The following is a 23,263-nucleotide window of genomic DNA, read 5'->3' as shown; positions in this document are numbered from 1 at the left end:
GTGTGTATTTGTTGTCATTTCCCGCCAGTCTGAATATTCCTGACATGTCTCCGCCTCCTACTGTAGCACATAGCAGCCGATTTTTTTTTTTTTAAGGTTGAGGTTAATTAATATTACATATTATTAATGTATTTTATTTATTATTTATTTATGATGATATTTGTGAGTTTATTTTACATTTATTCATATATTATTACTTTTTTTAAAATGTTTTCATATGAGCAGAAAATCTCTCAAAAACGTGCTGCAAAATGCGCAAATCGCATGTTTTCATTAATTTCTATGGGAGTATAAATGGCCAAAACACACATCTGCCTAATTTGAGCTTCAAAAAAAGCTCCAGAACTTTTTTTGAGCTTCAGGTGACTTGTAGTAGAAAAGTGAACCATCTCCATTGAGAATAATTGAGTTTTTCCCCTCCAGCGCTGTGGAGCTTCAAGCTACAAAATGCTGAGGTGTGAATGGTAACTTAAAGCGGAGTTCTAGCCTGAAAATGTTTTTTTAGATAAAAATACCCCCGGGACAGTCAGGGCTAGTGCATTTAAGCAACGATAGCCTCTGAACTGTCCCCTGTTTCACTTACCTTTTAGAAGAAATACTTACCTTGAAAATGTCTTGTCCAGCGCTGCCATCTCAGGTGTGGGCAGCTGAAGCCGGAGCGTCCTCTTCGGTGACGTCGGAGTCCCAGAATGCCCTGCACCGGCCCGGCTCGTCACTTCTGGTGCAGGCGTGTCATCCCTGCACAGCTTCTGGGCATGCCCAGAAGCTGTTCAGCAGGGAATAATGCACCTGCATCGGAAGTGATGAGCAGGGCCGGTGCAGGTGCATTGACTCCTGGGATCGATGACGCTCAGCTCCCAGGATGCAATGCAAGCAGGAAGTGACGGTGGTGGGAGGAAGAGGAAGGAAGGTAAGTATATTTTCTTTAAAAACAAGGTACGTGAATAAAAAAAAAAAAAATTAATTCAATTCTTTTTCAGGTAATTTAGAGCGGATGGGGAAAAGTTCTTTTTGAGGGTGGAACTCCGCTTTAAAGTCATAATAAAGAAGGAACTCCTTAATTACGTATGGGCTTTATTACCATGATTCAGTAAGCGAAACAGCAAGACATCCAGGCTATTCAAATTTTTAGAAGAGGTTAACAATGGCAGCCTTTATATTTCTTTCATGACAAGTTTCACATGTGAATCTAAAGAAAAAATGTTAATAGACTTAAGTCTCTCTTGAAAAAATATAGACTTTATTTGCCACTTGACTTGTCATGTGCCTCTTTCCCCCTTCCATTGCTCATATAACATATTTATTGGATCTAACGGCAATATCTGTGTTAGGTGGCATGTATAAGCAGCTTAGACTGACCCTGTTTTACATTAAGGAACTCATTTTTATGTGTGTGTAAACATAACGTAAAGCACAGACAGTTCTGACTCTTGGGGGTACTTTTTTCCCCTCTCTGTCCATACTCGAATAGCGAACAGCACATCTTCTGTGGCTTATTGGAAGCGATGCAAATTTTACCACCTCGTTCAGAAGCAACTTTTTCAGTTTAAACAGACAGTGTCAAAGTTTGATCCGTCACTTTTTACAAGCAGTCCTTTGTCTGCACGCAAAGAGCCATTCCCCTAAATGAAGTGCACGACTTTGCCCCCAGAGCCATAAATCAGAATGTGATCTGACTACTGCGCTGCCAGATACGATTACTTGACTTAAACTCTGCTGAAGGAACTGGCTTGAATCTGGCCCGCTGAGGCCTGAAGCAGAGAGCTAGTGATTAATGGTCTGTTTTTCTTCATGCTGGCTTCTGTTTTGAGCATACTGGAAAGCAATATTCTCGAACAAGATCGATTCTCAGTTGTCACTGCGATGGGTGAGGTTGCTTTCGGCTAATGTTCATGGTGTCAATTCTGTCTCTTTTACAGCTGGCTGAAGAGCTGCAGAGCAAGCCCCTGAACAGCGAGATCAGAGAATTGTTAAAGCTGCTGTCAAAGCCGAATTTCAAGGTGAGGACATGTTACACCTGTGGGATGGATTCTAAAGTGTCCGTTTGCTGCGAATTAAGCAGAAAACAGGGATTGTTTATTTGGAAACGAGAACAAAACTCTTCCAGGTACTGTCTGTGCTTTTAAGGGAGTATGAAATGGTTTGTTTTACTCCGTCCCAGAAACTATACGGTTGACGGACTGTAAAACGTAAATGATGGTGTTGTGACAACTTGCAGTGACTAGGAAAGAACGAAGCTGTTTGTCAGTTTTTGTACATTTGTGAGCATGTTGTGTGGGGTCATCTGAGGTAAATCAGAGATGCAACCCTCCAAAATCTCAACTAGGGTACAAGGTCACCTGTTGTGTGTCGGAGAGCTTGGATATCTCAGTAGGCCTACAGGGAGAGACTAAATTAATGGAAGTAACCCTTTTAAAGAGGTTGTAAACTCGTTTAACTTTTTTTTTTTTTTACAACCTGAAAGACAAACACATAATGAGCTAGTATGCATCGCATACTAGCTCATTATGAAATACTTACCTTACAACGAGCCCCCGCCGTGCCGCTCACTCACCTGTATGATGGGCGACATGTTCAGTCGCCCGTCTTCCGGGATCGCGGCATCCGGCCATCTGATTGGCCGGAGCCGCGGTGACGTCACTCCCGCGCACGTGCGCGGGAGCCGACGGTCAAGGCACGGGACTCTGAAGGAACGGCACCAGCGGCCGTTCCTTCAGAGCGCATGCGCCAGTGATGTCACTGGCTGCATGTAAGGTAAATATCTCCTAAACGGTACATGTTTAGGAGATATTTACAGTACCTATAGGTAAGCCTTAATATAGGCTTACCTATAGGTAAAAGTTACAGAGGAGGGTTTACTTCCTCTTTAAAGTGACCCTGTTGCCAGGTAAAATAAAAAAAGCAAGCAAACCCCTGTAAGTGAAGAAGAGAAATACTTCCCTATCCAGCAGGTGGTGTGTTAAATTTGAACTCTTAACCACTTGAACTCCAGGAGATTTTACCACCTTCATAGCCAGGCTCTTTTTTACAGTTTGGCACTGCGCTAATTTAACCAACTGTGGCTGGCCGGCAAGCGGGTATGGAACTTTAGGTGCCGCTGCTACTTGACACTTTTAGGTGCGTTGAGTAGCATATCCTGTTGACCCCAGCATCACTAAAGGATACAGTAGGGGGTCCTCAGAAGGAACTACAGGCCCTCTCAGGGGGTGTGTGTGTTGTGTTTTCAGTGATGTGTCGCATGTATAACTCACAATACACATTACTATCTGATCGTATAATCTTTGTACAATCTCCTTTAGATTTACCTAAATTACGCAATATAATGGCCTACCCAAAACTGGGCACATGCTATAGAAAATTGACAATGTGGGTGGCACTTCCTCCCCGACATCCTTTGAATGAAAAATCAAAGGAGCCGGGTGGAAAATTGCTGGTCGCACAGCGCCTGCATCCAATCAGATGCAACCACTGTTCAGGTATTTTGACAGGTACCGGCTTTGGCACAATAGTTGCAACAGGAGATTCCGCCATGGATGGGATTCCTTTAAATTATTATCTTATTATCGCAGATTGAACAAAAATAAGCTATGTGCGTGTATACCCTGCATCAGCTATCCAGTTCATTTTGGGGAGATTTACTAAAGCTGGTGCAACCACGCATGGTAGCCAATCAGCTTCTAACTTTAGCTTGTTCAATTAGGCTTTGACAATAAAACCTGGAAGCTGATTGGTTTCTTTGCAGAGTTTCACCAGATTTTGCACTCTCCAGTTTAGTAAAAAACCCCTTTGTGTCCAATCAGGTTGGTCCTTTCACTAAAAAGTTGTTGGTAGGTCTAAAGGAAATTGTAGCAAATTGTGTGGCGAGCTTTATCTTAGTTAGTGGTCACAGTAAGTCGTCACAGACCAGACTAGCCACATTGTTTGAAGGGTCATGAAACCCACCAGAGCTCATATGAGGACTTTAGGGTTAGCTAAAGGAGTCCTTACAGTAGAAATCTGATGTGACATGTAAAATTAATTTTCAGCAAGGCATTTCCTCTTTTCTTTTTTACCACATGTTGCTGCAACACAAATGTGTGAATATGGTCTTATTGCTAGGGAAAAAGTCAATTTAGCTGAGAAAATACAAGTTGAAAGTCCTCTAATGGTTGTGGATGCCTATACACTTTAGCTACTCAGTGCAGAAATAATTTGCAGGTATTTATCTCAATCAATCAGTTTTCATTTGGTTTGTAGCTGTGGTTACTGCATTTTGTATGCTAGTTTTTACCATAGCAAACAGCCATATACAGTGCCTTGAAAAAATATTCATACCCCTTGAAATTTTCCATATTTTGTCATATTACAACCAAAAACGTAAATGTATTTTATTGGGATTTTATGTGATAGACCAACGCAAAGTGGCACATAATTATGAAGTGGAAGGAAAATGATAGATGGTTTTCAAATTTTTTTACAAATAAATATCTGAAAAGTGGGGCGTGCATTTGTATTCAGCCCCCTTTACTCTGATACCCCTAACTAAATAGTACAGCGCCAGCAAATATTAGACACAAATGTTGAATATTCCAGTTTGATGGAAAGTCCCTCAAATGCAGATAATAAAACTCAAAGTTGAAAGCCAAGAAGTCCAACACCAGAGGATGGGATTAATGAAGATGGAAAGAATCACCACGTGCGCCAGATGAAAGGGGTGTCTGCTTACCGGAACGAAATGACCACTGATTAAGGTAGGTCAAATGGAGCATGTGTAATCAACGGTTTCCAAAAGAATCCCCCAGGGATAGGCAGATCTCCAATTTAATCGGTAATCGGTGCAGAGAGCGATTAAAAAATCCCAATCAAAGGTCAACCTTTTTGTACCGTATACCTCAAAATAAAGAGGAAACTCCAACGGCATAGTACACTTCTTTAATGAATAATAAAGGAACAAATAAATGGCAACTCACATATCCACCCATATGAATGCGCATGGAATTAGGGGAGCCAAGGTCAGCGTGTCGACATGCGGGCGTGACTGACGCGTTTTGTCCCAATTAGGACATTATCAAAGGCCTGAAAATTTCTGTTCACTGACGCTCTCCATCCAATCTGACAGAGCTTGAACTTGTTTCCAAAAAACAATGGGCAGAAATGTCACTCTCTAGATGTGCAAAGCTGATAGAGACATCCCAAAAAGATATGAAGCTGTAATTGCAGTGAAAAGTGGTTCCATAAAGTATTGATTCAGGGGGGCTGAATACAAATGCATGCCACACTTTTCAGATTTTTATTTTGTACAATTTTCAAAACCATTAATTATTTTCCTTCCTACTTACCTAGCCCTATGGTTTACTATACAAGACAATGAAATAACCCAAACATGACTCCCACTCAGAAGAATGCACCTCAAGGTTGGAAGTATACAAGCTTTCTAAAACGTATTTTGTGTTGTAGCACAAAAATTGTGCATCTAGATACGTTTGCTCATACAATTCAAGTAGGCATGCAGGTCAAGTGTCCACCAACCTTTGGCCATATAGTATAGCTGGTAGGTGGCAGCTCAGCTGAAAATTAGTCTGGGCAGGAAGGGAGTGAAAGTGCCCAGCAGGCAAGGGGTTAAAATAACATCAGTTTATTACTTCTAAAAGAATACTATGTAATGTAAAGAGTATATTTCTGTCTGCCCAGAGCCGTTCTGTAAGAGTTAAGATTATAATGTACCATACAGAGATAGACTGGACACTCCATATTAAAAATAGGATGAATTATCTCCTGGAAAATGTAACTTTTTCCCTCATCTCTCAATAGAATATGAGGGATGTTTTGGAGAACTGATCTTTAATTGTGTACCCCATTATTTATAGATGCGTAACCCAAGCTTTTATTGTAGTAATCTCCTTGTCTATGTGAGACTGAAGTTCTTCTGATAAATGACATTTTCTGGGCATTTAGACCTCTCATTTGTGCGGCAAGGCAAGTGCAATCATCGTGTTTCCCTGTAAAATAATAAAAGTTAAGCGTATTTTATAGCTGGTGTTTTTGTAAACTATTAAAATGCCATTTAAAAAAATATCTGGTTACAAACAATTTATTGTGATCTTAATGGGGAATAAGCAAAGGAAGCAAGCTGCAATGAATGGTAATGTATTTTACTCAACTGAACTAAAACAATCATAGTTTTTTGGTGTTTGTACACAACGAGTTCAGCATTCAGTTAAAGGTTATAGCGCATTAGGATGCCCACAGATCCTACAAAGCGTTTGAAGAAACAGGCGATTCCAAGGCAAATGTCTGTCTATGAAGCATTTTGGAAGGATAGTTTGTACAAAAGATCTGTCTTAGACAGACATCATGTTAACCTCTAACGGTCGGCCTGCCCGCCACAGATTTACACAGGCAGCCCCTCCTACACGAACTGACATAGCTGTACGTCAGTCACGCGCCTGCAGCTAGGGGGCGAGCGCAGCACACTCCCGCCCCCACTCGGCAGCGGGGACTCCGATGGCTCCCCGCCGAGAGAGAAGGACGGGCAGCTGTTGTAAACACAGCTGACCATTCTTCTCCCTGAAATGATCACAGAGCGCCTGTGATCCTTCTATGTAGGATCACGGGTCTCTATGATCATTTTAAAAGCCCATCCCCCATACAGTTAGAAACACGCCCCTAGGCTTACAATTAACCCCTTGATCACCCACTGGGTTAACCCCTTCCCTGTCAGTGTCATTATTACATTAACAGTGCATATTTTTTAGCACTGATTACTGTAGTAATGTCACTGGTCCCACCAAAAATGTCAGGGGTCCGATCTGTCCCCTGCAATGTCGCAGTCCCGCTAAAAATCACAGATTGCCACCATTACTAGTAAAAAAAAAAAAAAAACAATAAAAATGACATAACTCTTTCCCATAGTTAGTAGACGTGATAACTTTTGGGCAAACCAATCAAAATATGCTTATTGCGATTTTTTTTTTTTTTTTTTTACCAAAAAATATGTAGCAGAAAACAAATTGGCCTAAAATGTTAAAAAAATGATTTTTAATTTTTTTTTTTTTTTGGGAATGTTCTATAGCAGAATGTGAAAAATATATATATATTTTTTTTCAGAATTGTCGCTCTTTTTTTGTTTGTAGCGCAGAAAATAAAAATCGCAAAGGTGATCAAATGCCACCAAAAGAAAGCTCTATTTGTGGGTAAAAAAAGGGCATCAATTTTATTTAGGTACAGCTTCGCAGGACCGTGCAATTGTCCATTAAAAAAACACAGTACCGAATCGCAGAAAATGTCCTGGTCTGTAAGGGGGCAAATCCTTCCGGTCCAGAACTGGTTAAAGAGGAGCTTCAGTCATATTTGTGTGTTAAAAGTCAGCAGCTACAAAAACTGTACGCTCACCTGTCCCAGAATCCAGAAATGTGCTCACTCAAACTGCTCTTTACCATCGGTGTTCTGTCACCGGCACTGCCTTCTCATCTGTAGGCACTCAGCTGTGACCATATTTTTACAGCCATTTTGTCTGTTTAACCAGCTCTGCATTAAATTTACTGACAATTGTGCGGTCGTGCGACGCTGTACCCAAAAAAAATTATGTCCTTTTTTCCCACAAGTAGAGCTTTCTTTAGGTGGTATTTGATCACCTCTGCAATTTTTATTTTTTGCGCTATAAACAAAACAAGAGCGAAAATTCTGAGAAAAACAATATTTTTCACTTTCTGCTATATAACATTCCCAAAAAATTTAAAAATCAAATTTTTCATCATTTAGGCCAATATATATTCTGCTACATATTTTTGGTAAAAAAAATCCCAATAAGAGTATATTGATTGGTTTGCGCAAAAAGTTATCGCATCTACAAACTTGGAAAAAGATTTATGTCATTTTTATTTATTTTTATTTTTACTAGTAATGGTGGCGATCAGCGATTTTTAGTTGGACTGCGACATTGCGGCGGACAGATCAGACACCTATCTGACATTTTTGACACTTTTGCTAAAAATATGCACTGTTACTGTACTAATGACTCTGGCAGGGAAGGGGTTAACACCAGGGGCGATCAAAGGGTTAAATGTATCCCTAATGGGTGCTTTCCATCTGTGTGGGGGATGTATTTATGGAATAAACACAAGGACCTGTGTTTCTAAAAAGGAGGAACACAGGATCCCTGTGTTCATTGCTGACAAAACAGCAGTCTGCCTCCATGGGGAGCGATCGCGGGTGCCCGGCAGCAATTGCGGTCACCGGACTCACAGATCCGCTTCCCCTGTGGCGAATGGACGCGCGTGCCCCCACTTGTGGTCCCGTGAAGCGACGTACAGTTACGTTGCTTCGTGGGACAGAGCCGATCTGCCGCAGTATATGTACTGCTGGTGGTCGGCAAGTGGTTCAAAATTATGTGCATTTTCTGTACCTGGAAGAATATTATCAGGCATTGTCACAGATCTATTTTTTGAACAGTGAATCTTTTATGACAGTGGAAAGATCTTTTCAACAAAAAAGTGTGCAAAGCACGGTTTAAGGCAGTAGTGGTTGGCTTACACTATATAAAGAGCCTTGACACCACCAAAGTGCCTCACATCATTCAGTGTGTGTAATGCAACACATAACTGTCAGAGACTGCAGGCATGGTAAGGCTTAGTTTAGACTTGCGGTTGGGGGAACGGCAAAAATGTGCGGTTGAGCCACGTTTTTATAACCTGCCAACAGCTCCCTCCTATTCTGCAATAGGCAGCGGACGGGGATGTTTACAGGCTGGGGCCGCGATGCTTAATGCCCGCGACAAGGTTCGATGGTCAGTACAAAAATGTAGGGATTCAGAAGTAAAATGTAAATCATAGCAATTTAATGTGAATAATAATATGTAAATACAACACCGTACAGATAGTCAATTTGCCGTATTGTATGTGACCAGTATAAACATGAAAAAAACAAGACATACAACATAAAACATTAAACATTTAACAGGGTACCGGCCGATGCATAATAAATGACATCACTGGATTATTCATAGATGAATATAATTTCTATCGGTGTACACCGTTTCTATATCCTTCCTGCGATGTGTGTCTGTGGACTTGTGGGGGAAGAAAAGGGGGGGGGATTTATAAGTCAATCGTTTTTAACTTAATTGAGCGGAGTGAGTGGGAGTTTTCAGTAGCGGGTAGCTGAGGTAATGTTTCCTCCAATTGGCATTGTTTATACAATTCGAGGGTATGGTAGTATGTTTTCCTATTAATTCCCAGTATATTACTGTGATTCGTGATCAGATCGGCAATTGCCGTGGCTTCACATTCCTTTCCTCTAATAGTATAACCGGGGTGCCAGGTTTCAGCGGTTTAATGCGGTTTTTATAGGTATTGGTTATGTCTTTTGTTTGCTGCTTGTATTACAAGTTATAGACTATATGCATGTCTCCTTTAGTATCGATATGTTTGCGGTATTGCTGGTGGGGTGTCGGGTGGTTTAACATCTATCACCAGTTCTCGGGGACTATGCAGAGTGTGTGTCTGTTTCTTCAATGGGAGGTGTCTCAATGGATTACCCCGTCTTGTCAGAGACACTCTGTTCAGCCGTACTGCTGATTCTTCACCCCTCTTCCCGAACGGTGTAGTGTTTGTCACTTACCTGACCTCCGCCCCATTGCCGCACTGCTCCGGTTCCTGTTCTCCGCTGAAGTGCCGCTGAAGTGCCTGGCGCGTGTGCTGATCCCGATCCTCCGACTCTCCGACTCTCGCTCGCTTCCTCCGCCGACCACGTCTATGACTTTGCTTGTTGCACCGGTGGTAGAGATGACGTCAACGCGTTTCGCTTCAGAGTGGCGTAGCTTCGTCTGGACGTGACTTAACCCGCCTCCTGTGCCCTATATGTACATGTCTTCACAGGTGTTCGGGTTAACATTTAATTAGGTGCTCAGGGAGTTCTTGTGATTTTGAGTTATACATCGGGTACTTTCCTTAATAGAGGGCATAAAAATTCCCTGTATTTTGTGCATGGCATTGTCTATTGGGTATTATTTACAAGTTTGGTTAGTTCTGTATATTACCATTCTGGTTTATATGTCTCTGATGTTTAAAGTTTTTTTCTCCCTCTCTCATTTACGGGCGACATTGCAATATATCTGTCCGTGTATGCCCACTTTTTTAACTATTTACTTTTTTGTCGTTTTCCACAGTTTTTTCCAGAAAAAAGAGGGGAGGGGGAGGGAGATTTGGACATAACTGGGTATCAGGACTCATTAACAACAAAGACAGACTTATATAATGGTTTTTGGAAAAGTATGTGTATTCGTATCTTAGTTCAGATATAGATTGTAATGAATCTGTTCTACTTTTAATGTGAAGGGTTAGGTTCTTGGAATGTAATTATTTAACATATATGTTCACATCTGTTTTCTCTGATGGGGGGAAAAAAGTTTATCTTATTCCCTCTTTCTTTTGATTGTGTTGGTGTGTGGCAGTCACTGTTATCTCTCCAGGAAGACCTGAAAGTTCATTTCTGTGTTTAACCCTATGGGGGTGAGGCTATTTAAATTAAATATCCACCATTTTTCTTTTTGTAATAGGATCCGGTCAAAGTCGCCTCTTCTGGGTGAGATTTTTAGCTCATAGATCCCTTTGATTCTTGTACCTTTTAGGTCTCCGTTGTGGTGCTGGGTGTAATGCCTGGCTAGAGGTTTATCTGGATTTTTTTCTCTCGTATCTCTCTCATATGTTCACCGATGCGTGTCTTGAGTTGTCTCTTCGTTTTTCCGATATAGTTTTTCTTGCATGGGCATGTTATCATATAGATTACTCTCGTTGTCGCACAATTTATTAAATTGCGGATTTTGTATTCCTTTTCTCCTGTAGCGTCATGAAAGGTGTCTGTCCTGTCAATGAAGGGGCAGATTTGGCATCTACCGCATGCGAACATGCCTTTACTTCTTGGTGTTTTCATTAACCAGGTATCTTCTACTTCCTTTGAGAATTCAGACCTTGTTAAAAAATCTTTCAGGTTTCTTGCTCGTCTCGCCACCATATTAGGGTTGGGGCCTATTATCTCTTTGAGAGTCGGTGTGTTACTTAGGATGCCCCAGTGTTTTTTCAGGGTTTCACGTACTTCTTCCCATTGCGTTCCGTATTGTGTAATGATTCTTGTTGTTCCAATAGCATCTTTCTTATGTGGGCTTTTTCTTGTCAAGAGTTCCTTCCTTTCTCGTTTGCTTGCTTTTTCTTTGGCTTTCCTCAGCTGCTTGTGCGAGTATCCTCTTTCTCGGAATCTCCTATATAGGTCTTTGCTTTCCTCGTAGTAATCGTTCTGTTTTGAGCAATTCCGTTTGATTCTTAAAAATTGGCCTGTAGGTATTCCGTTTTTTAGCCATTGGGGATGATGGCTGTCAGCCTTCAGTAAGGTGTTTGCTGCCGTTGATTTGCGGAAGGTGTTTGTTGTTAATTTATTATCTTGACTGCTGATCCATAGGTCTAGGAATGATATCCTGGTTTTATCATAGGTGTAGGTTAGATGTATGTTCCGGTCGTTCGTGTTTAGAATTTGGATGAATGTGTGCAATGTCTCAATGTCCCCTCTCCAGACCATTAGCACGTCATCAATATACCTTAACCAGGTGTGTGCATGTTTCTTGTACATTTCATTTGGGTATACCAGTTCCTCTTCCCATAGGCCTAGATGTAGGCATGCGTATGCCGGTGCCCAAGATGCTCCCATAGACGTACCTTGAATCTGTTTATAGTACCTTGACAGAAATTGGAAGTTATTGTTGTTTATAGCAAATCTGATAAGATCAGTTAAAAATTCATTTTGGTGGCTGAATTCTTTGTAGTTCTTTTCCAGGAAGCTTTCCACCGCTTTGATTCCCCATTCGTGGGGTATTGACGTGTACAGGGATTCAACGTCTATACCTACTAGCCAGGTTTGGCCCTCTATTGTTAACTTGTCAATTTTTTCTAGTACATCTCTTGTGTCTTGAACATAAGACTCGAGGTTTGTGACCATTTCCTTCAGAAGTGCGTCCAGATATTTTCCTATCTTCTCTAGTGGGCTGTTAATCGCTGATATGATAGGTCTTCCGGGGGGATCCACTAGAGATTTATGCACTTTCGGGATTATATAGAAGACCGGAATGTTGTAATCCTTCACGCTTATATATTCCGCTTCTTGTTTTGTAAGTAGGCCTTCCTCTTTCGCCCATTTGATTTTTTCATTAAGTTCTTTCATGACCCCAGGGAATGGGTTGTTCTCCAATCTCATGTACGTGTCTGTTGCGTTTAGGAGTCGGAGGGCTTCTTTTTCATATTTGGTTGCGTCCATTAAGACGACGTTGCCTCCTTTATCGCTACGTTTTAATATGATTTCTTTTGACTCATTTAACTCCCTGATGGCTTGTCGTTCTTCTTTGGATATATTGTCTCCTCCTATGTATGACCAGTCTATTTTATGTAGGTCAGTTTGAATTTGGTTAAGGAAGGCCTACTTACAAAACAAGAAGCGGAATATATAAGCGTGAAGGATTACAACATTCCGGTCTTCTATATAATCCCGAAAGTGCATAAATCTCTAGTGGATCCCCCTGGAAGACCTATCATATCAGCGATTAACGGACCACTAGAGAAGATAGGAAAATATCTGGACGCACTTCTGAAGGAAATGGTCACAAACCTCTAGTCTTATGTTCAAGACACAAGAGATGTACTAGAAAAAATTGACAAGTTAACAATAGAGGGCCAAACCTGGCTAGTAGGTATAGACGTTGAATCCCTGTACACGTCAATACCCCACGAATGGGGAATCAAAGCAGTGGAAAGCTTCCTGGAAAAGCACTACAAAGAATTCAGCCAACAAAATGAATTTTTATCTGATCTTATCAGATTTGCTCTAAACAACAATAACTTCCAATTTCTGTCCAGGTACTATAAACAGATTCAAGGTACGTCTATGGGAGCATCTTGGGCACCGGCATACGCATGCCTACATCTAGGCCTATGGGAAGAGGAACTGGTATACCCAAATGAAATGTACAAGAAACATGCACACACCTGGTTAAGGTATATTGATGACGTGCTAATGGTCTGGAGAGGGGACATTGAGACATTGCACACATTCATCCAAATTCTAAACATGAACGACCGGAACATACATCTAACCTATACCTATGATAAAACCAGGATATCATTCCTAGACCTATGGATCAGCAGTCAAGATAATAAATTAACAACAAACACCTTCCGCAAATCAACGGCAGCAAACACCTTACTGAAGGCTGACAGCCATCATCCCCAATGGCTAAAAAACGGAATACCTACAGGCCAATTTTTAAGAATCAAACGGAATTGCTCAAAACAGAACGATTACTACGAGGAAAGCAAAGACCTATATAGGAGATTCCGAGAAAGAGGATACTCGCACAAGCAGCTGAGGAAAGCCAAAGAAAAAGCAAGCAAACGAGAAAGGAAGGAACTCTTGACAAGAAAAAGCCCACATAAGAAAGATGCTATTGGAACAACAAGAATCATTACACAATACGGAACGCAATGGGAAGAAGTACGTGAAACCCTGAAAAAACACTGGGGCATCCTAAGTAACACACCGACTCTCAAAGAGATAATAGGCCCCAACCCTAATATGGTGGCGAGACGAGCAAGAAACCTGAAAGATATCTTAACAAGGTCTGAATTCTCAAAGGAAGTAGAAGATACCTGGTTAATGAAAACACCAAGAAGTAAAGGCATGTTCGCATGCGGTAGATGCCAAATCTGCCCCTTCATTGACAGGACAGACACCTTTCATGACGCTACAGGAGAAAAGGAATACAAAATCCGCAATTTAATAAATTGTGCGACAACAAGAGTAATCTATATGATAACATGCCCATGCAAGAAAAACTATATCGGAAAAATGAAGAGACAACTCAAGACACGCATCGGTGAACATATGAGAGAGATACGAGAAAAAAATCCAGATAAACCTCTAGCCAGGCATTACACCCAGCACCACAACGGAGACCTAAAAGGTACAAGAATCAAAGGGATCTATGAGCTAAAAATCTCACCCAGAAGAGGCGACTTTGACCGGATCCTATTACAAAAAGAAAAATGGTGGATATTTAATTTAAATAGCCTCACCCCCATAGGGTTAAACACAGAAATGAACTTTCAGGTCTTCCTGGAGAGATAACAGTGACTGCCACACACCAACACAATCAAAAGAAAGAGGGAATAAGATAAAAAACTTTTTTTCCCCCCATCAGAGAAAACAGTTGTGAACATATATGTTAAATAATTACATTCCAAGAACCTAACCCTTCACATTAAAGGTAGAACAGATTCATTACATTCTATATCTGAACTAAGATACGAATACACATACTTTTCCAAAAACCAGTATATAAGTCTGTCTTTGTTGTTAATGAGTCCTGATACCCAGTTATGTCCAAATCTCCCTCCCCCTCCCCTCTTTTTTCTGGAAAAAACTGTGGAAAACGACAAAAAAGTAAATGGTTAAAAAAGTGGGCATACACGGACAGATATATTGCAATGTCGCCCGTAAATGAGAGAGGGAGAAAAAAACTTTAAACATCAGAGACATATATACCAGAATGGTAATATACAGAACTAACCAAACTTGTAAATAATACCCAATAGACAATGCCATGCACAAAATACAGGGAATTTTTATGCCCTCTATTAAGGAAAGTACCCGATGTATAACTCAAAATCACAAGAACTCCCTGAGCACCTAATTAAATGTTAACCCGAACACCTGTGAAGACATGTACATATAGGGCACAGGAGGCGGGTTAAGTCACGTCCAGACGAAGCTACGCCACTCGGAAGCGAAACGCGTTGATTTCATCTCTACCACCGGTGCAACAAGCAAAGTCATAGACGTGGTCGGCGGAGGAAGCGAGCGAGAGTCGGAGGATCGGGATCAGCACACGCACCAGGCACTTCAGCGGCACTTCAGCTGAGAACAGGAACCGGAGCAGTGCGGCAATGGGGCGGAGGTCAGGTAAGTGACAAACACTACACCGTTCGGGAAGAGGGGTGAAGAATCAGCAGTACGGCTGAACAGAGTGTCTCTGACAAGACGGGGTAATCCATTGAGACACCTCCCATTGAAGAAACAGACACACACTCTGCATAGTCCCCGAGAACTGGTGATAGATGTTAAACCACCTGACACCCCACCAGCAATACCGCAAACATATCGATACTAAAGGAGACATGCATATAGTCTATAACTTGTAATACAAGCAGCAAACAAAAGACATATCCAATACCTATAAAAACCGCATTAAACCGCTGAAACCTGGCACCCCGGTTATACTATTAGAGGGAAGGAATGTGAAGCCACGGCAATTGCCGATCTGATCACGAATCACAGTAATATACTGGGAATTAATAGGAAAACATACTACCATACCCTCGAATTGTATAAACGATGCCAATTGGAGGAAACATTACCTCAGCTACCCGCTACTGAAAACTCCCACTCACTCCGCTCAATTAAGTTAAAAACGATTGACTTATAAATTCCCCCCCCCCCTTTTTCTTCCCCCACAAGTCCACAGACACACATCGCAGGAAGGATATAGAAACGGTGTACACCGATAGAAATTATATTCATCTATAAATAATCCAGTGATGTCATTTATTATGCACCGGGCAGTACCCTGTTAAATGTTTAATGTTTTATGTTGTATGTCTTGTTTTTTTCATGTTTATACTGGTCACATACAATACGGCAAATTGAATATCTGTACGGTGTTGTATTTACATATTATTATTCACATTAAATTGCTATGATTTACATTTTACTTCTGAATCCCTACATTTTTGTACTGACCATCTAACCATTCTTAGTTCTGACTTCTGAACAGAACAACCTATCTCTTATGCCTGCTTTGGTTAGGTCAGACAAGTATTATCGAAATACAGGGACCTGTAATAGCAATATTTAAACATATGCTCCTCACCCCCACCTTATATGCCGTGACAAGGTTCACCCTACATGTAGTGATCACTGAGCAGCAAGCACACAGAATGCTACACATTCAAGTAAAGGGGAAACTGCAACCGCATGCAATGTACAGGGTTGTGGAGCTTCCTCACCGCCTGGCAGTAGCCTCTGGAGCGCGATCCAAACACAGGTCGTGCTTTAGAGCCAAAAAGATGTCAGTTTTTTTTTCAGCCGCCACTGTATAAGACTATTATAGATCACTGTCATCATAGTCCCCTTACAAATCAGAACACCCATACTTGAGCTACATTCAAAGCCCCTCAAACATGACTGTCTCCGTATCTGACATTCCCCATTGCAAGATTTATTATAAAAAGTAGAAATAATAGAAAAAAAATACTTGAAAGGGAAAAATAAACAGTAAAGAAAAGCAGATAGAATGGAAAACATTGGCTGCTGGGGCATGAGGCCTTCACAGCAAGTACCCAAGGTATTGGGATTACAGAGTCTACTGTCTATGCCTAGCTTATAGTGTCACTAAACCCACATCGTAAAAAAAACTATCAATAAATGGTGTATTACATGTTGTTAATACTCATTCACTGTGAGGTTTGTTTTCTGTATTCTGCGAAAAAATGGTTGATCCTGCTGCTCTCTATCTCCGCCTTCTGTCCATGTCCCCAATTCAGCTAGGGATTGTGCAGCTGTGATGGCAACTCTGCACATGCTCAGTTTTCAGTGATTTTCTATGCTGAGCATTTCCTCCTTATCACATCTGAGAAGTCCATGAGTCACACATGTAGATGTATACACAGTAGTAAATGTCAGCCCACTCCCTCCCTCTTCCTCCATGCCTACTAACCAGCTAAACACAATGGGAGTGGGATATTACATGTAAATTAATGGTGGCTTCACCCCCCTCTTATTCTAAGACACAGGCTGGAGGGGTGTGACACAACCTGCGACTGACAGAAATCCGCCCACACCATGTTATTGGCAATAAATAATAAAGATTTTATTTCAAATATATATTTGTATGACAATTTCATTTTTTTTTCTTTCATTTTGAATCTGTGACCAGGCTGGGAAAGATCTGGGTCATGTGACATGTGTATCAATTAGAAAAAATGTATTTTTTTTTTTTTTACCACTTGACCTCCAGAAGGTTTGCCCTTCATACTTGCCAGCCACTTTTTGCTTTTTGGCACTGCGTTACTTTAACAATTGCGTAGCTATGCAATACTGTACACAAACAAAAGTTATATCATGTTTTCCCCACAAATAGAGCTTTCTTTTGGTGGTGTTTGATCACCACTGGGTTTTTTATTTTTTTGCGCTATAAAGGAAAAATACAGATTAAAAATAAAACAATTTCTCTATCATTCATTGACAGACACAGCTCCATATCTTCTTAGACCAGGGATCCTCAAACTATGGCCCTCCAGCTGTTGAGGGACTACACATCCCATGAGGCATTGTAAAACTCTGTCATTTACAGACATGACTAGGCATGATGGGAATTGTAGTTCCTGAACAACTGGAGGGCCATAGTTTGAAGACCCCTGTATTAGACCATTGGTTATGCTCCTCCCATCAGGAATAGGACACTAGGCAGGAAAAAGCTTTAACACGCCTATGGGGCTGTCCCTGTAGGCATAACCCCACACACTCTGCTACAGCCCTTAGTTTGTTTCTGCATAGTTTAGGAAAGGGGCCTAGTTCCCTGCTGGGACTTCAGTCTTAGCTATTTAAAAGGGAAATTAAAAAAAAAAATTAAATGTAATTTTTTTTACAAGTTTAGAGTTTCTGGAGAACTACAAGCATTACAGTCACTGGCTTTAACGGCATGGCTGTTGAAAGCCAGATGTTGAGAGATAGAGGTCTTTCTTACTCTGTGATTCCTACACTATTGAAGGCCAGGAAGTTGACTTCCAGGAAGATCCATGATCGTACGTGGAAATCGTACATTTTATGGTGTGAATCATTGAAGGTGCACCCTCGCTTGTTTTCAGTAGCTAGGGTTTTGGCCTTTCTGCAAAAAGGGTTTGAACAGCGGTTGGCTTTGGGCACTATCAAAGGCCAAGTGTCGGCTTTGGCTATATATTTCCAACACTGGTTAGCTACGCATGCCTTGATTTACACTTTCATTCAGGGAGTGTGCCATATGGCTCCCCCGAGGCGGTCCCCGCTACCTCCGTGGGACCTGAAGTTGGTATTATATGTTCTTCAAAAGCCTGCTTTTGAGAACATTCGGAAGATTTCTCTGCTTTCTTTGTCTCAGAAGGTTGCCTGTTTGGTAGCTATCACTTCTGTCCGTAGAGTGTCTGAATTGGCGATATTGTCCTGCCGCTCACCTTATTTGGTGATCCACAAAGATAAGGTGTTACTCCAACCTAATCAGTCTTTTCTTCCTAAGGTGGTTTCTGATTTTCATTTGAATTGAAGACATTATTCTGCCTTAACTTTGTGCCAAGCATCCAAAGGAAAATGCCTTGCATTGTTTGGATGTGGTTCGGGCGATCAGGGTTTACCTGGTGGCCTCTGAGTCTTTCAGAAAATCAGATGCTCTTTTTGTCCTTACCGAGGGACCTTGTAAAGGATTGGCTGTGTCTGCTGCGACCATATCCAGATGGATCAGGCAGACGGTTGTTCAGGTTTATTCACTGAAGGGTCAGGTTCCTCCGTTCCCTGTGAAGGCGCATTCTACTAGGGCGCGGAGTGCCTCTTGGGCTTTTCGCCATCAGACGTCAGTGGTAACTTGGTCATCTGTACATACGTTCACAAAATTCTACGAAGTAGATGTGTTGGCATCTTCGGATGCCTCTTTTGGCCACAAGGTTTTACAGGCTGCTGTTTAAAAGAGAACCTTTTTGTTTGCTCTCTTTGAGGGTGTATGTTTTCTAGGTGAGCTCCAGTTTTTCCTGCTTGAGCTCCATGTTACCTGGTTGGCTAATTTTAGCCTTTGGGGAATTACATTTTTGTTTGCATTGTTTTTCCCACCCCTCATGCATATACTGCTTTCGGATATCCCAATGATCTAAGAAGATATGGAGCTGCGTGTTGTCAATGGACGATAGAGAAAACTAGATTTTTGTACTCAACGTAAAATCCTTTTCTCTGAAGTTCATTGACAGACGCAGCACCCACCCCTCTACTTGTGAGTGAAATGGGTTTTTTTGTCTTTTAAACACCTCTTGCAACAAAACTAAGGGCTGTAGCAGAGTGTGTGGGTTTATGCCTACAGGGACAGCCCCATAGGTGTGGTGAAAGCTTTTTCCTGCCTAGTGTCCTATTCCTGATGGGAGGAGCATAACCAATTGTCTAAGGAGCTGCGTCTGTCAATGAACTTCAGAGAAAACGATTTTACGGTAAGTACAAAAAGCCAGTTGTTTTTAATTTTCTGTTATAAAACATATCCAATAAAATTTTTTTAAAAAATTAAACGTCTTAATCAATTTAGGCCAGCATGTATTTTGCTACAAATTTGTGGTAAAAAAAAAAATCCAAATAAGCACATATTGATTGGTTTACGCCAACGTTATAGTAATGGCGGCGATCAACATCTTATAGCGGGGCTGTGATAGTAATGCGTGCAGTCTGACACTAACTGACACTTCGTGGGAACCAGTGATACTAATACAGTGATCAGGCTTTGCACCCTCTTCTGACTGAATCAGCTTTCTTGTCTCTAAAACTCTAAAAATACAGTCACTTTCACTGATGGGTAATAAGGTCCAGTAATACAACACAGCTGGTGGCAGCCTTGCTGGTTATAGGCTGTGCGTTGCTATCAGTGTAGAAATTGGTTTACACTATTTGGGTGTTAGTTGCGACTCTCCAGAACAAGACATGTGTGGCAATAAGTGGAATTCACCTTCCCCGCTATTTCCCCCGCTCTGCCCAGATACACTCCGAAACTTCAAATAATCCTAATATAAAAAATCATGATTCCTTCAATGGAATTTGAATGATCCATTAAACATATGTGGAGAGCACGGAAGACATGGTGATTCAATTCACAGATCTCTCCGCTCTGCCAGAGAGGTCAGGAATACATCGTTGCTCTGTATATTTCAGCCCTCTATCTGCGCAGAGGTTAGAGAGCGTGTCCTTTGTTGTAAGGGAACCGCCGATTTTATATCCCTCTGGCAGCTTCATCTAATACAGACGGGTCTTAGAAGTAACTTGTCTGCCTTCTGTTTCTTGCCTGATTTACTTTCTCTTCTTTTGGATGATAGTTGAAATAATCCATCCAGCTGGAGCGGCAGACCATAAAATGCACTATTTAATCAGAGGTCACAGTTCAGCAGAGTATGAGGTCTGTGAATATGTGTTAAACATAACTAAAAATATGACTGATTTCTGGATGAAGGTGTCTGTATTTTAACTGGAATGGGATTAGGCAGCAACAAGTAAAATCATTCTGCGAGCTGCTAAGTCTATCCAGGGCACATTGCAGATCTATTTTTTGGGGGGTGGGGGGAATTAACCTTTAGTTTTACAGAGAACCGTTCCCTGTAATTAGCTGCTTCAGTTACCAATAGGAGTATGCACGAGGCTGGAAGTGCATGCCAAAATTTTAGTCCTGGTTCACACCTATGCAGGTTGCAGTTTGCATATTCCAGTTGCAGTTTACGTTTTTTAACCAGTTTACGACCCCCCGCCGCAGATGTACTGCGGCAGGCAGCCGCTCCCAGGCAAATCGCCGTACACGGTTCTCACTCTCAGGAGGCTAGGGGACGAACGCTCGCAGCCGGCGGCACGCTCCCGCCCCTGCTCCTCAGCGGGGAAGCCGATGCAGCGGGCAGGCGTCCCTGCGATCGTTCCCTGCTGTGAGAGTAGAACGGTCAGCTGTTGTAAACACAGCTGACCGTTCTTCCCCCTGCAATGATCATAGAGCCCATGTGATCCTTCTATATAGGATCACACGTCTCGATGGTCATTTCAGAAGCCACGCCCCCCACAGTTAGAATCACTCCCCTAGGTTCACATTTAACCCCTTGATCACCCATAATGTTAACACCTTTCCTGCCAGTTTCAATATTACAGTGCATATTTTTAGCACTGATTACTGTAGTAATGTCAATGGTCCCCCCAAAAGTGTCAAAAATGTCAGTCAGGGGTTCGATCTGTCCACCACAATGTCGCAGTCCCGCAAAAAATCGCAGATTGCCACCATTACTAGTAAAAAAAAAAAAAAAGCAATAAAAATGAGATAAATCTTTTCCGTACTTAGTAGACGCGATAACTTTTGCACAAACCAATCAAAATACGCTTATTTTTTTTTTTAACCAAATCTCATGAAAAGCCTCACCCTATTGTCAGCAATGGAACTGTTCAAATCGGTGTGACGCTGACTTTGCGATTAGAAAAATATTTCCTGCACTATATTTGCTGATTTCAGGTGTGACTTGCATAGACAGCTGTGCATCAAATCGCACCTGAAGTCGTACTGAGCAATTTCAAGTGAAGTTGCATAATTTTAAACCCGCATTCAGTGTGAACAGGGGCTAAAGATTGGATTTTAGGGGGGAGCCCTATGCCACTATTTTAAAGCTGAACTAAAACCTGCTAAATGCACAGTTTAAATAAAAGGAGAAGCTGTGTTACCTGACAAAAATGTTTATATTTTTGATTGTTGAGCAGGATGGTAGAGTCAGACTGGTGACTGGGCCTTTTTTTTTTTTTTACTGCAGTTAAGTACACCGTGGTCACCTCCCTGCGTCCATCCTGGATAGACGGTGAAGGAACAGCAACAGCCTGATGAGTCTGGCCGCTGTTCGCCTTGTCTAAATATTTGCAAGTAGCCATAGGGGTGTGCCAGGTGGTCCTGGGTACACCCTAATCACTATGTGCATTACCGATTCCCCCTACTTCCCAAGCATCCACCCCCATCCTGCAGTGCTGCTGGCTTCCCTCCTATCCTCCCGGCTGGTGCAGGGGATGTTTCTTGATGGAGAGCAGGGGAAGGGTCTAATAAATTGTTCTTTTTCTAAATGAGCACACTCACTGTGTCCATTCATAACTGAAGCATAGAAAACGGTGTTTGCTATGCTTTAGTTTGTGAATGAACAGGAAGAGCACTTTCTATTCATTCACCGCCCCATACAGCTGAAGCTGCAGAGAAAGGCATGTGCGTTTTGAGCTTTGGGATGCAATAGGCTGTGCATACAGTACCTATGCAAGTAGCATACCTGATTGGCTGCTAGTTCTTTCTACCCCTCTACCAGTCTTAGTGCTGCTGTAAAGGGGTTACAGGTGGCTGATATTTTATCCTAGATACTTATATAGCACCGACAACTTGCGCAGCTCTTTAAATATATATTTTACATTCACATCAGTCCCTGCCCTGCAGGAGCTTACAATCTAAGGTCCCTAACACATATTCATACATATGCATGCTAGCGGCAATCTAGACAGCATGTCCTTGGACTGTGGGAGGAAACCGCGCAGGCACAGGGATAACATGCAAACTCCAGGCAGGTAGTGCCATGGTTGGCATTTAAACTGAAGACCCCAGTGCTGCCAGGCGGAAGTGCTACCACTTAGCCACTGTGCTGCCCATCTAGACAGATTTGTGTCTTTATACTAGTACATTTAAAAATGCATTTCATGATATTTTAATAAATATATAACTCCAGTAAATATTTATATCTGCCTGGAGTTTATCTATACTTTTCTGAAAGTACAGTGGGTACGGAAAGTATTCAGACCCCCTTAAATTTTTCACTCTTTGTTATATGGCAGCCATTTGCTAAAATCATTTAAGTTCATTCTTCTTCCTCATGAATGTACACATAGCACCCCATACTGACAGAAAAACACAGAATTGTTGACATTGTTGCAGATTTATTAAAAAAGAAAAACTGAAATATCACATGGTCCTAAGTATTCAGACCCTTTGCTCAGTATTTAGTAGAAGCCCCCTTTTGATCTAATACAGCCAGGAGTCTTTTTGGGAAAGATGCAACAAGTCTTTCACACCTGGATTTGGGGATCCTCTGCCATTCCTCCTTGCAGATCCTCTCCAGTTCTGTCAGGTTGGATGGTAAACGTTGGTGGACAGCCATTTTTAGGTCTCTCCAGAGATGCTCAATTGGGTTTAAGTCAGGGCTCTGGCTGGGCCATTCAAGAACAGTCACAGAGTTGTTGTGAAGCCACTCCTTCGTTATTTTAGCTGTGTGCTTAGGGTCATTGTCTTGTTGGAAGGTAAACCTTCGGCCCAGTCTGAGGTCCAGAGCACTCTGGAGAAGGTTTTTGTCCAGGATATCCCTGTACTTGGCCGCATTCATCTTTCCCTCGATTGCAACCAGTCGTCCTGTCCCTGCAGCTGAAA

The 23,263-nt window shown here is 41.7% G+C and overlaps 1 protein-coding gene across 1 annotated transcript in view; it reads left to right on the top strand.

Moving 5' to 3' along the window:
• Positions 1-23,263, top strand: part of MPP7 (MAGUK p55 scaffold protein 7) — a 401,547-nt gene that overhangs the window by 118,403 nt on the left and 259,881 nt on the right. The window contains exon 4 of the mRNA XM_082259696.1: positions 1,920-2,000. Within this exon, the coding sequence (XP_082115822.1) occupies positions 1,920-2,000 (81 nt within the window). The remainder of the gene's footprint in view (positions 1-1,919; positions 2,001-23,263) is intronic.

The sequence above is a fragment of the Pelophylax lessonae genome (assembly GCF_965119305.1).
Source record: "Pelophylax lessonae genome assembly, chromosome: 5".
In the NCBI taxonomy this organism is placed as follows: domain Eukaryota; kingdom Metazoa; phylum Chordata; class Amphibia; order Anura; family Ranidae; genus Pelophylax; species Pelophylax lessonae.
Note: the sequence above shows the minus strand (reverse complement) of the source record. Positions and strands in the feature narration are given on the sequence as shown.